This window comes from Daphnia magna, linkage group LG5 (assembly GCF_020631705.1).
Source record: "Daphnia magna isolate NIES linkage group LG5, ASM2063170v1.1, whole genome shotgun sequence".
NCBI classification, from domain to species: Eukaryota; Metazoa; Arthropoda; class Branchiopoda; order Diplostraca; family Daphniidae; genus Daphnia; species Daphnia magna.
The window spans coordinates 5917294-5934775 of NC_059186.1; the positions used below are offsets into that span (position 1 = coordinate 5917294).

Consider the following 17482-nt stretch of genomic DNA (forward strand, 5'->3'; position numbering starts at 1 on the left):
AACATTGCCACCAATTTCAATAAGAATGATTGTGCGTAAACAAAAAAAAACGCAAGGGGCTCAAATTTGGAAAAAAATATGCGTCTTATGTTTAAGTATTAACTGGCAAAGCGCCGTTAGAATTTATTTACTCTAAATCGTGTTTCAAACCCAAATATAAACTAAAAAAGTAAATTTTTTTAAAATTAGAAAATTCAAATAGCGCGTGCGGAAAGATAATATTATTTTAAAAATCTAAGACTTTGGAAAATGATTTCTCTTACCTTTTTTAATCCAAATTTCAAATGCCGATGAAATAAAAAAATTAAAAATTTTTTTTTACACCCTAATTCACATTGAATACCAGTATATTTGATCCTGTTCACATGTAGAAGTATAAACTCATAATATTACAGTGTATTCACATTGAATACAATTGTGTTTGATCCTGTTTACATATAGCAGTAAAAACTCATGGTATCACAGTGTATTCACATTGAATACAAGTATATTTGATCCTGTTCACATATAGAAGTTAAAACTTATGGTATCACAGTGTATTCACATTCACATCACATATACTTGTATTCATACCAGTATATTTGATTCTGTTAACACGTAGAAGTATAAACCCATAATATTACAGTGGATTCCCATTGAATACAAGTATATTTGATCCTGTTTACATATAGAAGTGTAGACTCATGGTATCACAGTGTATCACATTGAATACAAGTATATTTGATCCAGTTTACATATAGAAGTAAAAACTTATGGTATAAGAGTGTATTTTCATTGAATAGAAGTATATTTGATACTGTTTACATATAGAAGTAAAAACTCATAATATCAAAGTGTATTCACATTGAATACAAGTATATTTGATCCTGTTCACTTATAGAAGTAAAAACTCATGGTATCACAGTGTATTCACATTGAATACAAGTATATTTGATCCTGTTTACATATAGAAGTAAAAACTCATGGTAGCACAGTGTATTCACATTGAATTCAAGTATATTCGATTCTGTTTACATGTAGAAGTGTAAACTCATGATATCACAGTGTATTCACATTGAATACAAGTGTATTTGATTCTTTTTACCACTAGAAGTATAATATCATAATATTACAGTGTATTCACATTGAATACAAGTATATTTGATTCTGTTTACATGTAGAAGTGTAAACTATTAATATGACAGTGTATTAACATTGAATACAAGTATGTTTGATCCTGTTCACATACAGAAGTAAAAATTCATGGTATCACAGTGTATTCACATTGAATACAAGTATATTTGATTCTGTTTACATGTAGAAGTGTAAACTTATAATATCACAGTGTGTTCACATTACCTACAAATATATTTTATCCTGTTACTTATAGAAGTAAAAACCCTTGGAATCACAGTGTATTCAAATTCAATACAAGTATATTTGATTCTGTTTACATGTAAAAGTGTAAACTCATAATATTACAGTGTATTAACATTAATGAATACACTGTTATAGTATGAGTTTTTACTTCTACATGTAAACAGAATCAAATATATACTTGTATTCAATGTGAATACACTGTGATGCCATGAGTTTTTACTTCTATATGTAAACAGGATCAAATATACTTGTATTCAATGTGAATACACTGTTATATTATGATTTTATATTTCTACATGTAAACAGAATCAAAAATACTTGTATTCGATGTGAATTCCCTGTGATACCATTAGTTTTTACTTCTATATGTAAACAGGATCAAATTTACTTGTATTCAATGTGAATACACTTTTATATTATGAGTTTATTACTTCTACATGTAAAAAGAATCAAATTTACTTGTATTCAATGTGAATACACTGTGATACCATGAGTTTTTACTTCTATATGTAAACAGGATCAAATATGCTTGTATTCAATGTGAATACACTGTTACATTATGAGTTTATACTTCTACATGTAAACAGGATCAAATATACTTTTATTCAATGTGAATACACTGTTATATTATGAGTTTATACTTCTACATGTAAACAGAATCAAATATACTTTTATTCAATGTGAATACACTGTTATATTATGAGTTTATACTTCTACATTGTTGTAGTCTTAAGTGCTTAGTCTCGACTGGTGTATTCACTGTCTCCGCTCACCCGTTCGCCGCTAGGGGCGGGTTGAGCTGAGGCCAATAGGCCACCTAGTGGTTTACATTACAACATCTTCCCCTTCCATGCAAATTTCAACACAAGAACAGCATTCTGGATAGGACAGCGTACCAATGCGTAGAACGATAGAAGAAGAGATAGGCGTAAGGTGAGATGTGGATGAATGAGGGACCATTACTAGTTACGAAAGACAAGAGAAATGAAGACATAGAATTACTCAATGAAGGACACAAATCTTAGTTAATGGTAAGCAAGTGAGACATGAGTGCGAACGATGACGAGGGCCACCATGAGAGCGAGCCATGATGAGTGATGAGACAAGAACATCAGGAACTACGACAAAACCCTTGAAACACGAGCTTGACCTCTCGGCCGAGCACAACACGATAGCGGTTAAGTTAACTCGGGTCTACCGGGCGGGAAAACTGGCGGCCAGAACGGGTGAACATTGGGGCCGGCACACTCCTTACTGGGGTATCCCCACAAACCGCACCGCTGATGGCCTGGCGCTCAGGACGTGGCCCCGGCGCTGGGCTGGGGTAGGCTGGCCGCACGGCTAAAGGCGAGGCATTATCCCGCGAAGGGGTAGAACGAACCTCCGGTTGGGTAGTTGTTGTAGACTTGGCCAGTACTGACCCGGAACTAGGGCAAGGTGTGTCACAGCACACCGATGGGGTTAAATAGAGAGGCGTTGCTGGCGCTGGAACAGAGTGCGTCAGCCCTGGCGACGGGAAAAGCACCGACTGGTTTGCTATACTCTCCAAGGCTCCATTTGTCGTATCTCGAGGCAGTAGGGGCTCACTGGGTGCGTCCAGTGGTGACGACGAAGAACGATCAATGTTGATGGCCCAGCGTGTTCTGCGAAACAGTCGGCCATCCGATAATCGGACCAGATATGAATTCGGCTCTGCACACACCTTTTCAACGGTTCCTGGCTGCCACCGAGAGTTGACACGAGCCCTGACTCGTTGCCCCACAAATAGGGCGGATGAGCGCACGTCAGTGCAGCGTGTATTCTTGAAGTGAACCTTTCCTTGTCGTCGTCGTAACTGCAGCTGCACGAACGATGAGGGGACCAACCTCGGGGTGAGAGCAGACGGAAGGAACGGGAGTGAGCCGCGAAGATGGCGGCCTTGTAGGAGCACGGAGGGAGATGGTAACTGGTCCGACACTGGCGTTGAGCGGACTGCTGGTAAGACTTCCCACAGGGACTTGCCGTCCCGGAACATTTTCAACATGGTCTTTTTTACTGTCTGGATGTGCCTCTCTGCCAGACCATTAGACTGCGGGAACTCAGGGCTGGAAGTCAAATGACGAACTTGTCGTTTTGCACAAAAACGGTTAAACTCAACGCAGTCAAACTGCTTCCCATTGTCGGATATAATCTCCTCAGGGGTCCCGAAATCCGCGAAAAATCCGCCGAGGGCTTCAATGGTGGATGACGACGTGAGCGTGCGCAGTGTCGCCACACACGGCCACTTGCTGTACTCATCCACTAACAGCAGGTAGTGGACACCGCCAAACTGGAAGATGTCGGCTGATACCTTCTGGAATGGGTGGACCGGGATGCGGGTGGGAAACAGGGGTAATGCTGGATTGTTATGCCGATTTTCTTGACACGACGGGCAGCTGGCCACCATGTTACGGATCTGGTCGTCACAACCGGGCCAATAGACGGACGATTTTGCTCTCCTGACGCATTTCACTTCACCGAAGTGACCAAAATGGATGCCGTCCATTACCTCTCTTCTCAACGATACTGGAACGACGAGCCTTTCTCCATAAAGGATAATGCCGCCTACTTCACTGAGGGAGTGGAACACATTCCAATACGGCCGGGCCGGGAGTGGACAGTGACTCTTTTTGTCGGGCCAGTCCGTCAACAGCATTTCCTTGACTATTTTCAAAGCCGGATCCTCGTCAGTGGCTCGACTGTAACGAGATCGCGTATTCTGGAGAGGGATAACATGGTCTAAAACGGCATGAACTTGTTCCTGGCAACCCTCCGTGGCGTCATCTGTAAACAACACAGGCAAATGAGCTCTGCTGAGGGTGTCGGCGATGAATAGTTCCTTTCCTGGCTTATACACCAGACGAAAGTCAAAACTTTGAAGCTGAAGGCGCATCCTTTGGATGCGAGGGAAGCAGTCGGCTACTTGCTTGTCCAGTAGGCCCACGAGTGGTTTGTGGTCGGACTCCACCGCGACTTGCTGGCCAAAGACGTACTGCTTAAACCGCATGAGCCCAAATTGCACGGCAAGCAGCTCCTTCTCCAATTGGCAATATCGCTGTTGTGTTGGGGTGAGGGAGGTAGATGAGTATGCTACGGCTGACCGTTTTGCAGCAACACGGCTCCGAGCCCCGTTGGTGAAGCGTCCACCGATAGCACCGCCGGTAGGTCTAAATCGAAGCGCCGCAAGGCCGGAAGCGATGAAATGGCTTCCTTAAGCTTGACCCATGCGGCTCTCTGTGGTTCCTCCCAGACCCAGGCGGACTACTCCTTCAACAAATCACGTAGGGAACGCGTCAAACCCGCTAGGTTCGGACAAAACTTATCCAAATAGGTGGCCATTCCCAGTAGGCGGACTAAGGCTGCCTTATCTGTGGGCTCGGGCATGTTAACGATTGCTTCCACTTTCGACGGGTCCACTTTTACCACACCATCCCCTATTACGTGCCCCAGCCAAGGCACCTCCTTTAGGAAGAATTTGCACTTCTTTAATTGAAGCTTCAGGTTGTGCTGACGGCAACGTGTAAGGACCTGGCGCAAGTTGGTCTGAAGTTCTTCCATCGATTCACCCGTGACTAAGAAGTCATCAAAGTATGTGATAACACCTGTGAGGTCGCCAAACAGCTCCGACATCGTGTGCAGATAGACTTCCGGCGTTGACTTCAAGCCAAAGGGCATACGCAGAAAGCGATAGCGTCCCCGAGGGGTTGCCATGGTGCACAAATAGGACGATTCCTCTGACAGTGGAATCTGATAAAAACCCTGCGCTGTATCCAGGCTGCAGAAGAACTTTGCTTTACCAAGTTTGGCGAATAATTGTTCGACAGTGGGAATTGAATAGTGTTGACGTAGTGCAGCCTTGTTTAAGCTAGATGGGTCGATGCAGATGCGAACGTTGCCATCCGGTTTGCTGACAACCATCATGCGGCTCACCCAGTCAGTGTGCTCGGACACGGGAGCAATGATACCGTCCGCCACCATTTGTTCAAGCTTCCGGTACACCGGTTCTTCCAACCGGAACGGAATCCTCCCTGCGGGAGAGACGACCGGATCCACCGCGTTACTCCCCGTACTCAACTTGATGACGTGCTCAATCGGAAGTTTTCCCAGCCCCGTGAAGACATTTAAAAACTCCGTGACGACTGCGGGAACTGGAGGCCGAGAGACAGACTGAATCGAGTTTACACGCCGAATCAGGTCAAGGCTTTGGCAGGACGGGGGGCCCAATATTGACGGCTGACCCGGTTCATTCACCACTACAAAGTCCACTATATGCACAGTACCTTTGACCACCATCTTTGCTGTGTGGACTCCAAGAACCGATAAGTAACCATTTTTGGCCCCATAGCGACGAAGACGAGGTCCAGGGCGGAGGCGTTGACGTCTGGTCGGCAAACGATGAAACACTTCCTGTGGAAGGACGTTGCACGAGGCCCCGGAATCTAGTTTGACGGTTACGCTGACGCCATCCACTGACAAGGTTTCACTGCACTCGCTCACTGTCGCCGCCGCACGTCACTCATAGCGCAGTTCATGGAACACATACTCTTCCACGGAGTGCTCTTCTGTTCCCTCGCCGGCACCCCTTCCATGGAATGAAGCTGCATTTTAGTACCATTTTGAGTAGGCGTGCCTCCCGCGCTGGATGCAGATGCACTAATTGGTACTCGAGACCCGGCCTACTGTCGGCGACTTGGGCAACGCCGCGAGAAGTGGCCGTTAACTCCACACGAGAAACATGTGACATTTTGAGCTGGACATCGGCCTCTTGCATGCTGCCGGCCACAACCCTTACAGTCGACCAGTTGCTGGGCTGCACCTCCACTAAAGGTCTTCGGCCGTGCCCCCTCACCAGTGCTAGAACTCTTTTTGACACCTTTTTCAGCCAGGCGATTAACCGAGTCGTCCGGCCGGCGAATAGTCAAATCAGATGTAATTTGCGTAAACTGTGCACGAGATGCCTCGCATGCCCGAACGATGTCGCATGCTTTCGCTAGATCCAACGATTTTTCAAACAGAAGCTTTTCCCATGTTTGGGTATCTGCTATACCCAGTACTACTTGGTCGCGGAGGACAGACTCACCCGACGTTCCATAGTTACATCCTTTCACCATGCCTCTAAGGCACACTATCCAAGAGTCAAAGGATTCCCCTGGCTGCTGATGGCGACGCAAGAACTTAAACCGTTCGAAGACTTCACTTTTAAGCGGTTCGAAATGGCTGTCAAACTTGTCCAGCACGGGCTTGATCTTTTTTTCGTCGCTGGCCGTTGCGAACACGAATTTGTCAAAGATCTTAAGGCCCTCTAACCTAGGAGAGTTATTAACACGCCAACCAGGACTTCTTCATCTGTTTCAGCTTTTCTAGTGGCCAACAGGTAGTACTCAAACTGACGCCACCACATTTTCCACTCGGCGGCGAGATTTGGGGACGAGAAAGAGAACGGCTCTGGGGCTTTTAGGGAAGACGCCATAACGATGGGCACAAGTGCACGATCAAAGGTATGACTAGGCACACAAACAGCACGCAGCAGCCACCACGAGACACCATTGATGGGCCAGTTACAACTGGATGCAACAATCTAAGCGAGCCACGTGTGAGGTGCGATCAACTAGCCGATAACTAATACGGGACACCCCAGAGTGTACAAGTTCAATTCCACAGGTAACACGAGAAACTCAAGATGTCTCGACAAAGCTCACCAAGAGCAAGGAAAGAGAAAAAAAACGAAACTCTATAGCAGTAACTACCAAACTCATAACTAACACGTGAGGCTTTTTTTTTTTTTCCTTTTTTTTTACATCACTTCTGACACCATGTTGTAGTCTTAAGTGCTTAGTCTCGACTGGTGTATTCACTGTCTCCGCTCACCCGTTCGCCGCTAGGGGCGGGTTGAGCTGAGGCCAATAGGCCACCTAGTGGTTTACATTACAACATACATGTAAACAGAATCAAATATACTTGTATTCAATGTGAATACACTGTTATATTTTGAGTTTTTACTTCTATATGTAAACAGGATCAAATATACTTGTATTCAATGTGAATACACTGATATGTTAACCACCGAAGTAAAACGACGAAGACGGGATATGGCTAACTCAGTGGCCAAAAGGGCCACGCTGCGATGTATTTAAACACGACACGAGGTTACAACACGGGAAAGTTGGGGCGACAGGTTGCGACTGCTACCACCACGAAAACGATTCAGACTCCACCTTGTTGCTGCATTTTCCTCCGTCATCGACTACGGCGGAAATGCAGGGGAGGGAAAAAACAAAAGAAGGGCGCTAACGCGACAATTAGCTTTTAGGTGTAAATGGGGTGGCGGAAGTGTAAGGGAGGATAACCTTTTACAAAAAACAAAGGGTTAGTTCAGCCAAGGTCAGACAAGTTCAGACTTGTCTGCCCCTCGGCTATAACGCAAACTTACACATACACACACACACACATACAGAAAAAATAAAAATTTAATTACATTTAATCACTAACGACTTCTGTCGTTAACAGCGGGGCCTGTTACTGATTACAGAAAATACAATTACACATCAGTAAAATCAAACTCTAATAAACATAATTTTTACACTGGGCGGTAGAATTATCCAGTAGAGGTCTTGACGTACACCGATCGGACGACGCCATCTGGACTGGGGATGACTCGGGTTACACGACCAATGGGCCAATGTCCTCTAGGAGAATTCGGGGCCACCACAAGCACGGTATCGTCCACTGCCAAGTTCTTCTTATCGAAGAGCCATTTTCGACGGTCAGTGAGCGTGGGAAGGTACTCGTGAAGCCATCGGCGCCAGAAGTGTGTCGTCATGACTTGCATGGCCTCCCAATGTTTTCGAGAATACAATTTCTCGTCCTCGATGACGTCGTCTTCTGTGTTTGGTGAGCTCTGTACTAACAAAAAATGATTCGGGGTTAGTGGTTCGGGATCTCGATGGTCCATACTGACGTAGGTCAGTGGACGTCCGTTCAGCAATGATTCGGCCTGAATCACGAAACCTCGTTAAAGCTCTTCGTTAAGCGGACGTGATTCCACAATGGCTTCCAGAGCCACCTTTGCTGATTTTACGAGACTTTCCCAAACGTCTCTGAAATGTGGCGCCAATGGTGGTGAGAAATGCTGTTCGATTTCTCGTTTAACCATTTGTCCGACGATATTTTGCTCTTTGAGACGCTGGACGCCTTGTTGAATTGCTTTGTCTCCAGCAACAATTTGCGTTCCATTGTCACTATACACGACTGAAGGACGATCTCTTCGAGCGGTGAACGAAGCAAAGGCGATCAGAAAAGACGACAAGTCAAGTGAGGCTGCAACTTCCAAGTGTACCGCCGTAGTGTTGAGACACGTTATCAGTAAAACATAACGTTTTACCTTGCGGCAAAAAATGGTGATGTTGCACGGGCCGAAATAGTCTATTCCCACATGGGTGAAAGGACGTTGGAACGAGACAAGGCGATGACGCGGAAGCGGGGCTATTAAAGGAATGCAGGGAGTAGGTCTATGCCGTTTGCAAGTAAAGCACTTGTGCAGATACCTTTTGATAGCTACTCGTCCTTTGATGATCCAATATTGAGACCTTATTGAGCTGAGCAGTCTTTCTGTAGATGGATGGAACAGTAGATCATGCTCTCTCATGACGATTAAACGCGTGAGTGGATGATCATGGGGCAGGATTTTAGGATGCTTGATGTCGAACGAAAGAGGAGCGTAATTCAAGCGACCTCCTACTCGCAATATTCCTTGCTCGTCCAGAAATGGCGATAAAGTTATCAGCGTTGAACTCAATTTTAAAGGCCTTTTGACCTTTAAAGCCTCTATTTCTTCGGAATATATCTCCAAATGCGCAGATTTGATGCAATGATTGTCAGCGTGCTTAATGCATTTGACACCAATGCATGATTTGTCACGATACAGCAATTTCAATTTCGAGTTGGAAAGAAAACGAAGAATCCATGCAACAATTTGCATCACTACGTCATTGTTGGAATTTCGTTCCAAAAGTGAGCGAAGCCTATTTTCTTCAGCGGGGCCGTAAACGAGCCCAATCCAGTTGGTGGCTGATACCTCTGGATCTTCGACAGAAGGTTCAGGAAGCTTAATGGTTATCGGCCATGCTTTTTCTTCTTGCTGCAAGAAGGCTGGGCCATTTACCCAACGATAATTGTCCATCATCTCCCCAGGAAAAAGTCCTCTGCTGCACTCATCAGCTGGATTTTCGGTACCTGGGACATGTCTCCATTGCGCTGGCAGAGAATGCTCTAAGATTTCAGATATTCGATTGGCGATGAACGTCTAAAAGCGACACGTCTTTGAGGCTATTCACTGAAGGACAGTTTTAGAATCATGATTTGATTGATTGGAATACGCAGGGTCGATTGAATGAACTTCACAAGGCGTAGTGCTACAACTGCTCCTTAGAGTTCTAATTTCGGAACGGTTAGCGGACAAAGGGGTGCCACGCGGGACTTTCACGTTACGAAATTTACAGTAACGATTTTATTGCGGTAGACTACTCGTAGGTATACTACAGAGCCAAACCCGACGGTGGATGCATCGTAAAAGGCATGCAGCTGAATGTTTTGGATGTCACTGGACGAAGTTAACGCTCGCGGTATCTTGAATGCTTCGAGCTGGCTAAGATTAGTCGTCTATTTGTTCCACTGGTGTTGAATTAGTTCGGGAACTTGGTAATCCCAGTCAACACCGACAAGCCACAATTCTTGTAGAATTCTTTTGGCGCTTAGGATCACTGGTGATAAGAACCCCAGTGGGTCATACAAGGTGGACACTGCACTCAAGATCCGACGCTTAGTGCTCGCTTCGACGTCGGTTTAACATAAAAAATGAAGCTGTCGTTTTCGCTGTCATATAAAACGCCTAAGGTTCTCTCCGTAGGTAAATCTTCTAGATCCAAATTCAGGCGAGGTTGATTACGATCACCTTCTGGAACACGAGACAGTACCCGTCGAGATGAAGAGAGCCATTGGTTCTGATGAAATCCCCCCCTTTTCAACAATGCTGTGGAGTCTTTAATCGCTCAACTAGCCTCCTCTTCGGTGTAAAAAAAATCCAGAAGGTTATCTACATAGAAGTTCTTGTAGACTCGTTCAGCGGCTTCAGGAAATTCTTCACGATGCAGGTCAGCAATATGTCGAAGCACTTGGGAGCAGATAAAAGTGGATGAAACCGATCCAAAGATTTGCCGCTGCATTTCATATACGGTGGGTTTTTTTCGAGAGCCAGGTGGACGCCACAGGAATCGTAGAGCGGAACGGTCTTCTTTCTTCACGCCAACTTGAAGAAACATTTGCTTAATATCCCCAGATAGGAACACCGGCTTTTCTCTAAGGAGTAGAAGGGTAGCACCTATATCGTTGATAAGGTTGGGACCCTTTAAAAGCAATTCGTTAAGTGCAACTCCTTGGTACTTGGCCGAAGCGTCGAAGACCACCCTAACCTTTTCGAGTTTTCGAGGATTTACGACTCCTTGATGGGGAAGGTACCAATTTCTCCCAAAGGTGCCCTTCAATTCACTTTCCTTGAGAGGCCGCGTGAATCCCTTTGCCACATAGTCGTCGATTACGGCTTTGTATCTCTCAGCATCATTAGAATTGTGAACAAATTTGTTTTCGATGGAGAACAGTCGACGCAATGCACTATTATAATTGTCGGGTAATGCGGTATCTTCTGAAACCCATGGTAGACCTACTTCATACCTGGTTCCGTCGAATTGAATAGTTGCATCGAATTTCTTCCTCGCTAGTTTATCCTCGGTTGATTCTAGCGGTTGAGCTGGAGTTACAATTGGAAAACTTTCCGTTTCCCACAATTTCTCGACTTGACGTAAAAGTAGTGCTTCCGTCGGTGATTCTTGTACAAGGTAGCAGAGTTTTTGCACCGTCATCAGTGGTTTGTTTGAACGACAAACCGGTGAATCATGCTGCTGCGTCCCTAATGTTAGATCGCCAACACAAGTCAAACCAAATGGCGTCAATAAACCAAAGGGAGCGTCGGTTCCAACAGGAGGTAGTCTTTCATCTAGACGTAAATGCAGCCATTGGTTTCCCGCTCCAATAAGGATGGTTGGTTCTCCAACATCAACCAATTTTACGTCTTTGAGATGAGGGTAACGACTTCGGATCTCCATTAACTCCTTCGGTGGGCATGGTAACTTTAGGTACTGAGTCGGCACAGTAGAAACCTGCTTTAAATCCGATTCGAAAGATCTATCACGAGCCTTAACAGTCAAACTAACCGTAGTTGATTGAAACTGTGGGTCTTGGCCGTGAAACGAGCCAAAGGATACATTCCTTGCATTTCCTTTGCATTTGAGCTGTTTAGCTACATCTTCTCGAATTAAGTTAACGGTCGCTCCTGGATCTAGAAAAGCGAAAGTTTCTATTTTCACCCCGTTAGCTTGAAGTAACACAGGAACGATAGCTAGGGAAGTGTTGATAGCCGTATCCCTGTTTTTAATGGTCATTGCACGACCATCAGACGATTTTGCTGATGGCTGGCCTGCATTTTTAGTGGTTGAAGCATTCGCGGGATAAACTTGAGGTGCTCCGTGCAATAGGGGATGGTGTCGTTTACCACAGTTCCCAATGTTGCAGACAATTTCGGTGGGACACTCAGTTCCCCGATGTGTTCCGATCAGACACCTGAAACATAATCGTTTCTCTTTTACCCACTCCACTCTAGCTGTAACATCTAGATCTTTGAATGTGGAACAGGTTTTTATCGAATGGGCGTTATCACAATAAATGCACTTCTTAATAACGCCTTTCTTCAGCGATGACGAATTACTCTCAGAGGGAGGACTTTGCTGCGGTTTCTTGACTGGTGAGTTGTGGAGGGGTGAAAAACAACAGGGACTTTACCAAAGAGAGGAGTTGGTTTAATGGAAGGCTTAGCACTTCCCGCTTTCTTTTCCTTCTGTGGAGCTGGTGATCTATGAGTAGACGGCCTGGTCATCAATTCACCCATCACCATCTCGTCTATCCACTTTGTCAGATTTTTGAGAGTAGCTCGTGTTGGAGTCATCCGGTACACTTTCACGCCCCAGCTACTTCTCATTCGCGGAGGTAAACGGGAGACGACGTGTTCCAGAGTCATTCCCGATTCCAAGTCTTGCTCATATCCGCCGTTCCTCAGGGCATGCATGGCTCCATGAAGAGTTCGATTGAGCTTGGCTAATGCCTCTGAATCATCATCTCGGATCGATAGAAGATTCAGAAGAGCCATCAAATGGCTCCGAGCAACCACTTGTGGTTGACCATATCGCTTTTTGCTAAGGCATCATCATAAGTGGACGGGTTGTCCAAGTATTCGGCTATGTAGGAACTAACTTCTGTAGTGAGCAACTGCTTTAAGAAAGCATGGCGTTGAGCGTCCGATGGTACCACATTATGGATCATGTCCCTAAACGAAGAGATAAAGGTTGGCCATTCCTTTGGATCGCCATTGAATGGCGTGATCTTTATCTGTGGTAACGCATTCATTAGCCAATTTGGGCTGAACCCCGCTGAAGCTCCCCTTGGTGGAGGTGTATGCCTGTTAATCCAATCATCGCTGCTGAACGATGGCATTAAAGCAGATGGTTGACCACCTCTCCCTGATTGCTGTAATGGTGTAGGATTGTACTCAGACGTGGGCGGGCTCCTAATCGATGATACAGGTCGAGAGGTATCGAATCTACATCGATCGTTAGTTCTGTCCATTGATTGCCTTAACGACGGATCAGGCGTTTGCGGCCGTGAACTGTAACGATATTCATCCATGGTGAAGAAAGATTCTTCATCAGCTTGGCTCCGTGTAGCACGACTGGCAGTAGAAGCTGGCGAGCTACGTCGATCATCAAGGTAATGATCTATCTGTTATGATACTCCTCGGACTCGAATCTCGATACCTATAATATAATTATAGGCATCTGTCATCGGCTTCTTGGCTTCCCATAATCTTTGATTGTACAAGAAATAGGCATCTCGCACTTGATCCAAACGACCATGGATCTGTGTATTAAGATGGTTTAGTACGGAACGGCGCCCGTGGTTACTAATCAGCTGCTCTATCTCACGACACTGTTGCTCAAGGATAACGACTAATGTGTCTCGTTCAAACCGCGCCACCTCAATTGCTCGAAGTCGTTCTTGTGGTGTAAGGGATACTCGGTTGCTGGATTCTGTTGATCCACTTTGACTGCAAACTCCAGTATCGTTTCTGTTACGATGAACTGGAATACCAATATCTGGCATACTAGTTGTGCTGCCATCACGTGTCCGTAGTTGAGACATTTCACTAGGTAAATAAGCTTAATGTAAACTTAAAGTTTCTTCTACTTGACGATTTCGCTCTATTCGTTATAATAAGACAAATTGAAGCGATGGAATTCAATTTCACTTTTATATTGTTAAACCGGCACGGGAATTAACATACAATATTTAAATGAATTATTCTCTTCGATGACGTTGGTCAGTTTTTCGGAAAAGCTTTCTTGAGGTTACCGTGCGAACGATCTGGGTCCTTGTGTTGCGAATTATCAGCTCCTAATGGGTTGTTCTGGTTCAGCAGGTGCAGGTTCCTCAGTTTCTCCAACCTCCCTTCTGACTTCACAATCAGCAAGGTTAGGGATGAAGTCGTCCGGCTCCGACTCTGGAACACCTGGAGGAGTTTGGGGGTCCGGAAGCTGCTCGACTGGTCGCAGACTATATGGCCGATAGAAACGAGGTTTCTTCGGTGATGGCAGGGAAATAAAATCCGCTAGCCGCGGTCCAGTCTTCCAGCGTGATTGAGTGGATTCAGCTAAAGCTGCCCTCAAAGCTTCCGGTGGTTCTGGTGATTGGATGTCGATCTCTCTTCCAGTTGCGGGACGGAAATAATCCAGCCGTATGCGACTCGGAGTTGGGTTAGTTGCTTGTAGCGGAGCGATCGGCTCCACTGACGGACGGAATGGGCTGGGCGGATTGATCGGTGCTGAGCTCAGGATAAATTCAGCTACTTTGAGGGAAGCTGGAATTTTCGGAAGCAGCTCCGGTGTAGGCAACTCTAAATAACTAAAGTTGACCGGAAAACTGTGTGTAATTAAACCTTAAAAGTTTAGTTACGCGGAGCAGGAAGAATAACAGCTTGCATGTCTTTGGTTGATTTCCGCTGAGCAATGGGTCTTGCTGTTGTTTCGCTTGCCGTCTCTCGGTAAGCAGGTTCATGATCTTTCAAATGCTGGAAACGGTATCGTTCCTGCCGAATGCCTTTGCGGATCAGCTTTTTCTTCAGCTTAGCCGCCGCGGAGTTCTTCTTTCGCGGAATGTTGAAGCGGTATTACTAAAGTAATCAAATAGAGATTCAATTAGTAATTATCGACGGCCCTGAAAAGGTATCGACGATAAACAGCACACACAAAAACGCGAAGATTATTCTCAATCGACGGGACTGTAAAGGTATCGACGATTGAGAATAAGCGAGATGGACAAAAAGGCAATTGTCAATCGACGGCCCTGTAAAGGTATCGACGATTGAAAATTAGAGAGACGAACGAAGACTAAATTGACAATCGACGGCCCTGTAAAGGTATCGACGATTGAAAATATGACGGACGAGCAAAAACAGAATTAACAATCGACGGCCCTGTAAAGGTATCGACGAATGAAAATATGACGGACGAAAATGGAATTAACAATCGACGGCCCTGTAAAGGTATCGACGATTGAAAATATTAAAGACGGGCGAAAACGAAATGAACAATCGACGGCCCTGTAAAGGTATCGACGATTGTAAATGTGCATAGACGAAAAACGAAAAGATCAATCGACGGCCCTGAAAAGGTATCGACGATTGAAATATGCACAGACGAAAACGAAATGAACAATCGACGGCCCTGTAAAGGTATCGACGATTGCAAATGTGTGTTGGACACCGAAAATTACCAATCGACGGCCCTGAAAAGGTATCGACGATGGTAAATAGGACGAGATAAGCAAATACTGACAAGAATTGACCAACCACCATAGGTCGGACAAAACTATGCCAGCTAACAATTCTTACGTCCTGATTGAAGTGTTCAAAGGATGAGCCGGGATACCCAGGGATGAATAGCCACGTGAATGGACAGGCGATGGCGAAGATAAACACGAACGATGAGTTTCCCGGTCGATGCACCAAAATGTTAACCACCGAAGTAAAACGACGAAGACGGGATGTGGCTAACTCAGTGGCCAAAAGGGCCACGCTGCGATGTATTTAAACACGACACGCGGTTACAACACGGGAAAATTGGGGCGAAAGGTTGCGACTGCTACCACCACGAAAACGATTCAGACTCCACCTCGTCGCTGCATTTTCCTCCGTCATCGACTACGGCGGAAAGGCAGGGGAGGGAAAAAACAAAAGAAGGGCGCTAACGCGACAATTAGCTTTTAGGTGTAAATGGGGTGGCGGAAGTGTAAGGGAGGGTAACTTTTTACAAAAAACAAAGAGTTAGTTCAGCCAAGGTCAGACAAGTTCAGACTTGTCTGCCCCTCGGCTACAACGCAAACTTACACATACACACACACACACATACAAAAAAACTAAAATTAAATTACATTTAATCATTAACGACATCTGTCGTTAACAGTTATATTATAAGTTTATACTTCTACATTTAAACAGGGTCAAATATACTTGTATTCAATAAAAATACTTTGTAATACCATGAGTTTTTACTTCTATATGTAAACAGGTTCAAATATACTTGTATTCAATGTGAATACATTGAGATATTATGAGTTTACACTTCTATATGTAAACAGGAACAAATAAACTTGTAATTAATGTGAATACACTGTGATATTATGAGTTTATATTTCTACATTTAAACAGAATCAAATATACTCGGATTCAATGTGAATTTACTGTGATATTATGAGTTTACACTTCTATATGTGAACAGGATCACATATACTTGCATTCAATGTGAATACACTGTGATATTAGAAGTTTACACTTTTACATGTAAACAGAATCAAATATACTTGTATTTAATGTGAATACACTGTGATACCACGAGTTTTTATTTCTACATGTAAACAGGATCAAATATACTTGTATTCAATGTGAATACTCTTTGATATTATGAGTTTATACTTGTACATGTAAACAGAATCAAATATACTTGTATTCAATTTGAATACACTGTGCGGTAAAAGTCTATTTTACCCGACCATATTTACTTAACTAAAATAACTTAACTTAATTATACTTAAGTTACTAACCCGGGTAGGAATTTTATCTAGGTCCAATGTTGTTGCCGATACAGAATCGGCCATTGGTTCAGGATCAGAATCGCACATCGGCCTGGGTCATTTCCAACTTGAGTCGCCAAACCTTGTCCATTTCTGCTATGCCAATATTACACATATATTTTGGTAGAACACCGGCAAGCATTGTTGATCCGGGATTAATTTATCAATATTAAGGTATTTGGAGGTTATGAAGCGCAGCTGTTTTGGGCCAAAACTATACATATATACATACATACCAATAATATTATCGTTAAACAACAACAAAAATTTGTATCGCATCGACATTGGGTTGGTATCGTGGTATAAAGATCGTTTAATCTTGTTTGTCCAATATTGGCTTATAATTGGCTAATCGATATCGATCAAGAGCAAAAAATTGAAATTATACCAACATTGGATTAGTATATGGATAAATAAATCGTTTAAACTTCGGTTTCTGACTTAGGGATACTATTGGCATTTCGATATCGAACAAGAGCAAAAATTTGAAATTGTACCAACATTGGATTAGTATATTGATATATAAATCGTTTAAACTTGGGTTTTTGACTTTGAAATACTATTGACCTTTCGATATCGAACAAGAGCAAAAATTTAAAATTGTACCAACATTGGATTTGTATATGGATTTATATATTGTTTAAACTTGGGTTTCTAACTTTGGGGTACTATTGGCATTTCAATATAGAACAAGAGCAAAAATTTGAAAGTATATCTACATTGGATTTCTACATGGATATATATATCGTTTAAACTTGGGTTTCTGACTTTGGGGTACTATTGGCATTTCAATATCGAACAAAAGCAAATTTTTAAA

General features: G+C 43.9%; 4 protein-coding genes across 4 annotated transcripts; all 4 read right to left on the bottom strand.

The window, feature by feature from the left end:
- Positions 1 to 2542: 2542 nt before the first annotated feature.
- Positions 2543 to 4384, bottom strand: LOC116927539 (uncharacterized protein K02A2.6-like). The gene has a single exon (XM_032934576.2). The coding sequence runs from the start codon at positions 4382 to 4384 to the stop codon at positions 2543 to 2545; it is 1842 nt and encodes a 613-aa protein (XP_032790467.2).
- A 254-nt stretch (positions 4385 to 4638) lies between these two features.
- LOC116927538 (uncharacterized protein K02A2.6-like) lies at positions 4639 to 6847 on the bottom strand. Its single transcript, XM_045174504.1, has 3 exons — positions 6759 to 6847; positions 6170 to 6684; positions 4639 to 5873 (listed from the first exon to the last, which is right to left on the bottom strand). The coding sequence occupies exons 1-3, from the start codon at positions 6845 to 6847 to the stop codon at positions 4639 to 4641; spliced, it is 1839 nt and encodes a 612-aa protein (XP_045030439.1).
- Positions 6848 to 8389: 1542 nt separating this feature from the next.
- LOC116927537 lies at positions 8390 to 9559 on the bottom strand. The gene has a single exon (XM_032934574.2). It carries the CDS (start codon positions 9557 to 9559, stop codon positions 8390 to 8392), a length of 1170 nt encoding a protein of 389 aa, XP_032790465.2.
- An 865-nt stretch (positions 9560 to 10424) lies between these two features.
- LOC123466374 lies at positions 10425 to 12631 on the bottom strand. Its single transcript, XM_045174505.1, has 2 exons — positions 12268 to 12631; positions 10425 to 12226 (listed from the first exon to the last, which is right to left on the bottom strand). Exons 1-2 carry the CDS (start codon positions 12629 to 12631, stop codon positions 10425 to 10427), a joined length of 2166 nt encoding a protein of 721 aa, XP_045030440.1.
- Between the last annotated feature and the right edge of the window lie 4851 nt (positions 12632 to 17482).

What these genes read in the sequence shown, in the direction of transcription:
- LOC116927537 (XM_032934574.2), bottom strand. Translation starts at nt 9,559, where the DNA reads ATGATGGACAATTATCGTTGGGTAAATGGCCCAGCCTTCTTGCAGCAA.
- LOC116927539 (XM_032934576.2), bottom strand. Translation starts at nt 4,384, where the DNA reads ATGCGGTTTAAGCAGTACGTCTTTGGCCAGCAAGTCGCGGTGGAGTCC.
- LOC116927538 (XM_045174504.1), bottom strand. Translation starts at nt 6,847, where the DNA reads ATGGCGTCTTCCCTAAAAGCCCCAGAGCCGTTCTCTTTCTCGTCCCCA. An exon ending in ATGTGGTGGCGTCAGTTTGA is followed by an intron (nt 6,685 to 6,758) that starts GTACTACCTGTT and finishes TAACTCTCCTAG; the next exon opens with GTTAGAGGGCCTTAAGATCT. An exon ending in AGCCCAGCAACTGGTCGACT is followed by an intron (nt 5,874 to 6,169) that starts GTAAGGGTTGTG and finishes CGGCGGCGACAG; the next exon opens with TGAGCGAGTGCAGTGAAACC.
- LOC123466374 (XM_045174505.1), bottom strand. Translation starts at nt 12,631, where the DNA reads ATGGCTCTTCTGAATCTTCTATCGATCCGAGATGATGATTCAGAGGCA. An exon ending in TAAACCAACTCCTCTCTTTG is followed by an intron (nt 12,227 to 12,267) that starts GTAAAGTCCCTG and finishes ACAACTCACCAG; the next exon opens with TCAAGAAACCGCAGCAAAGT.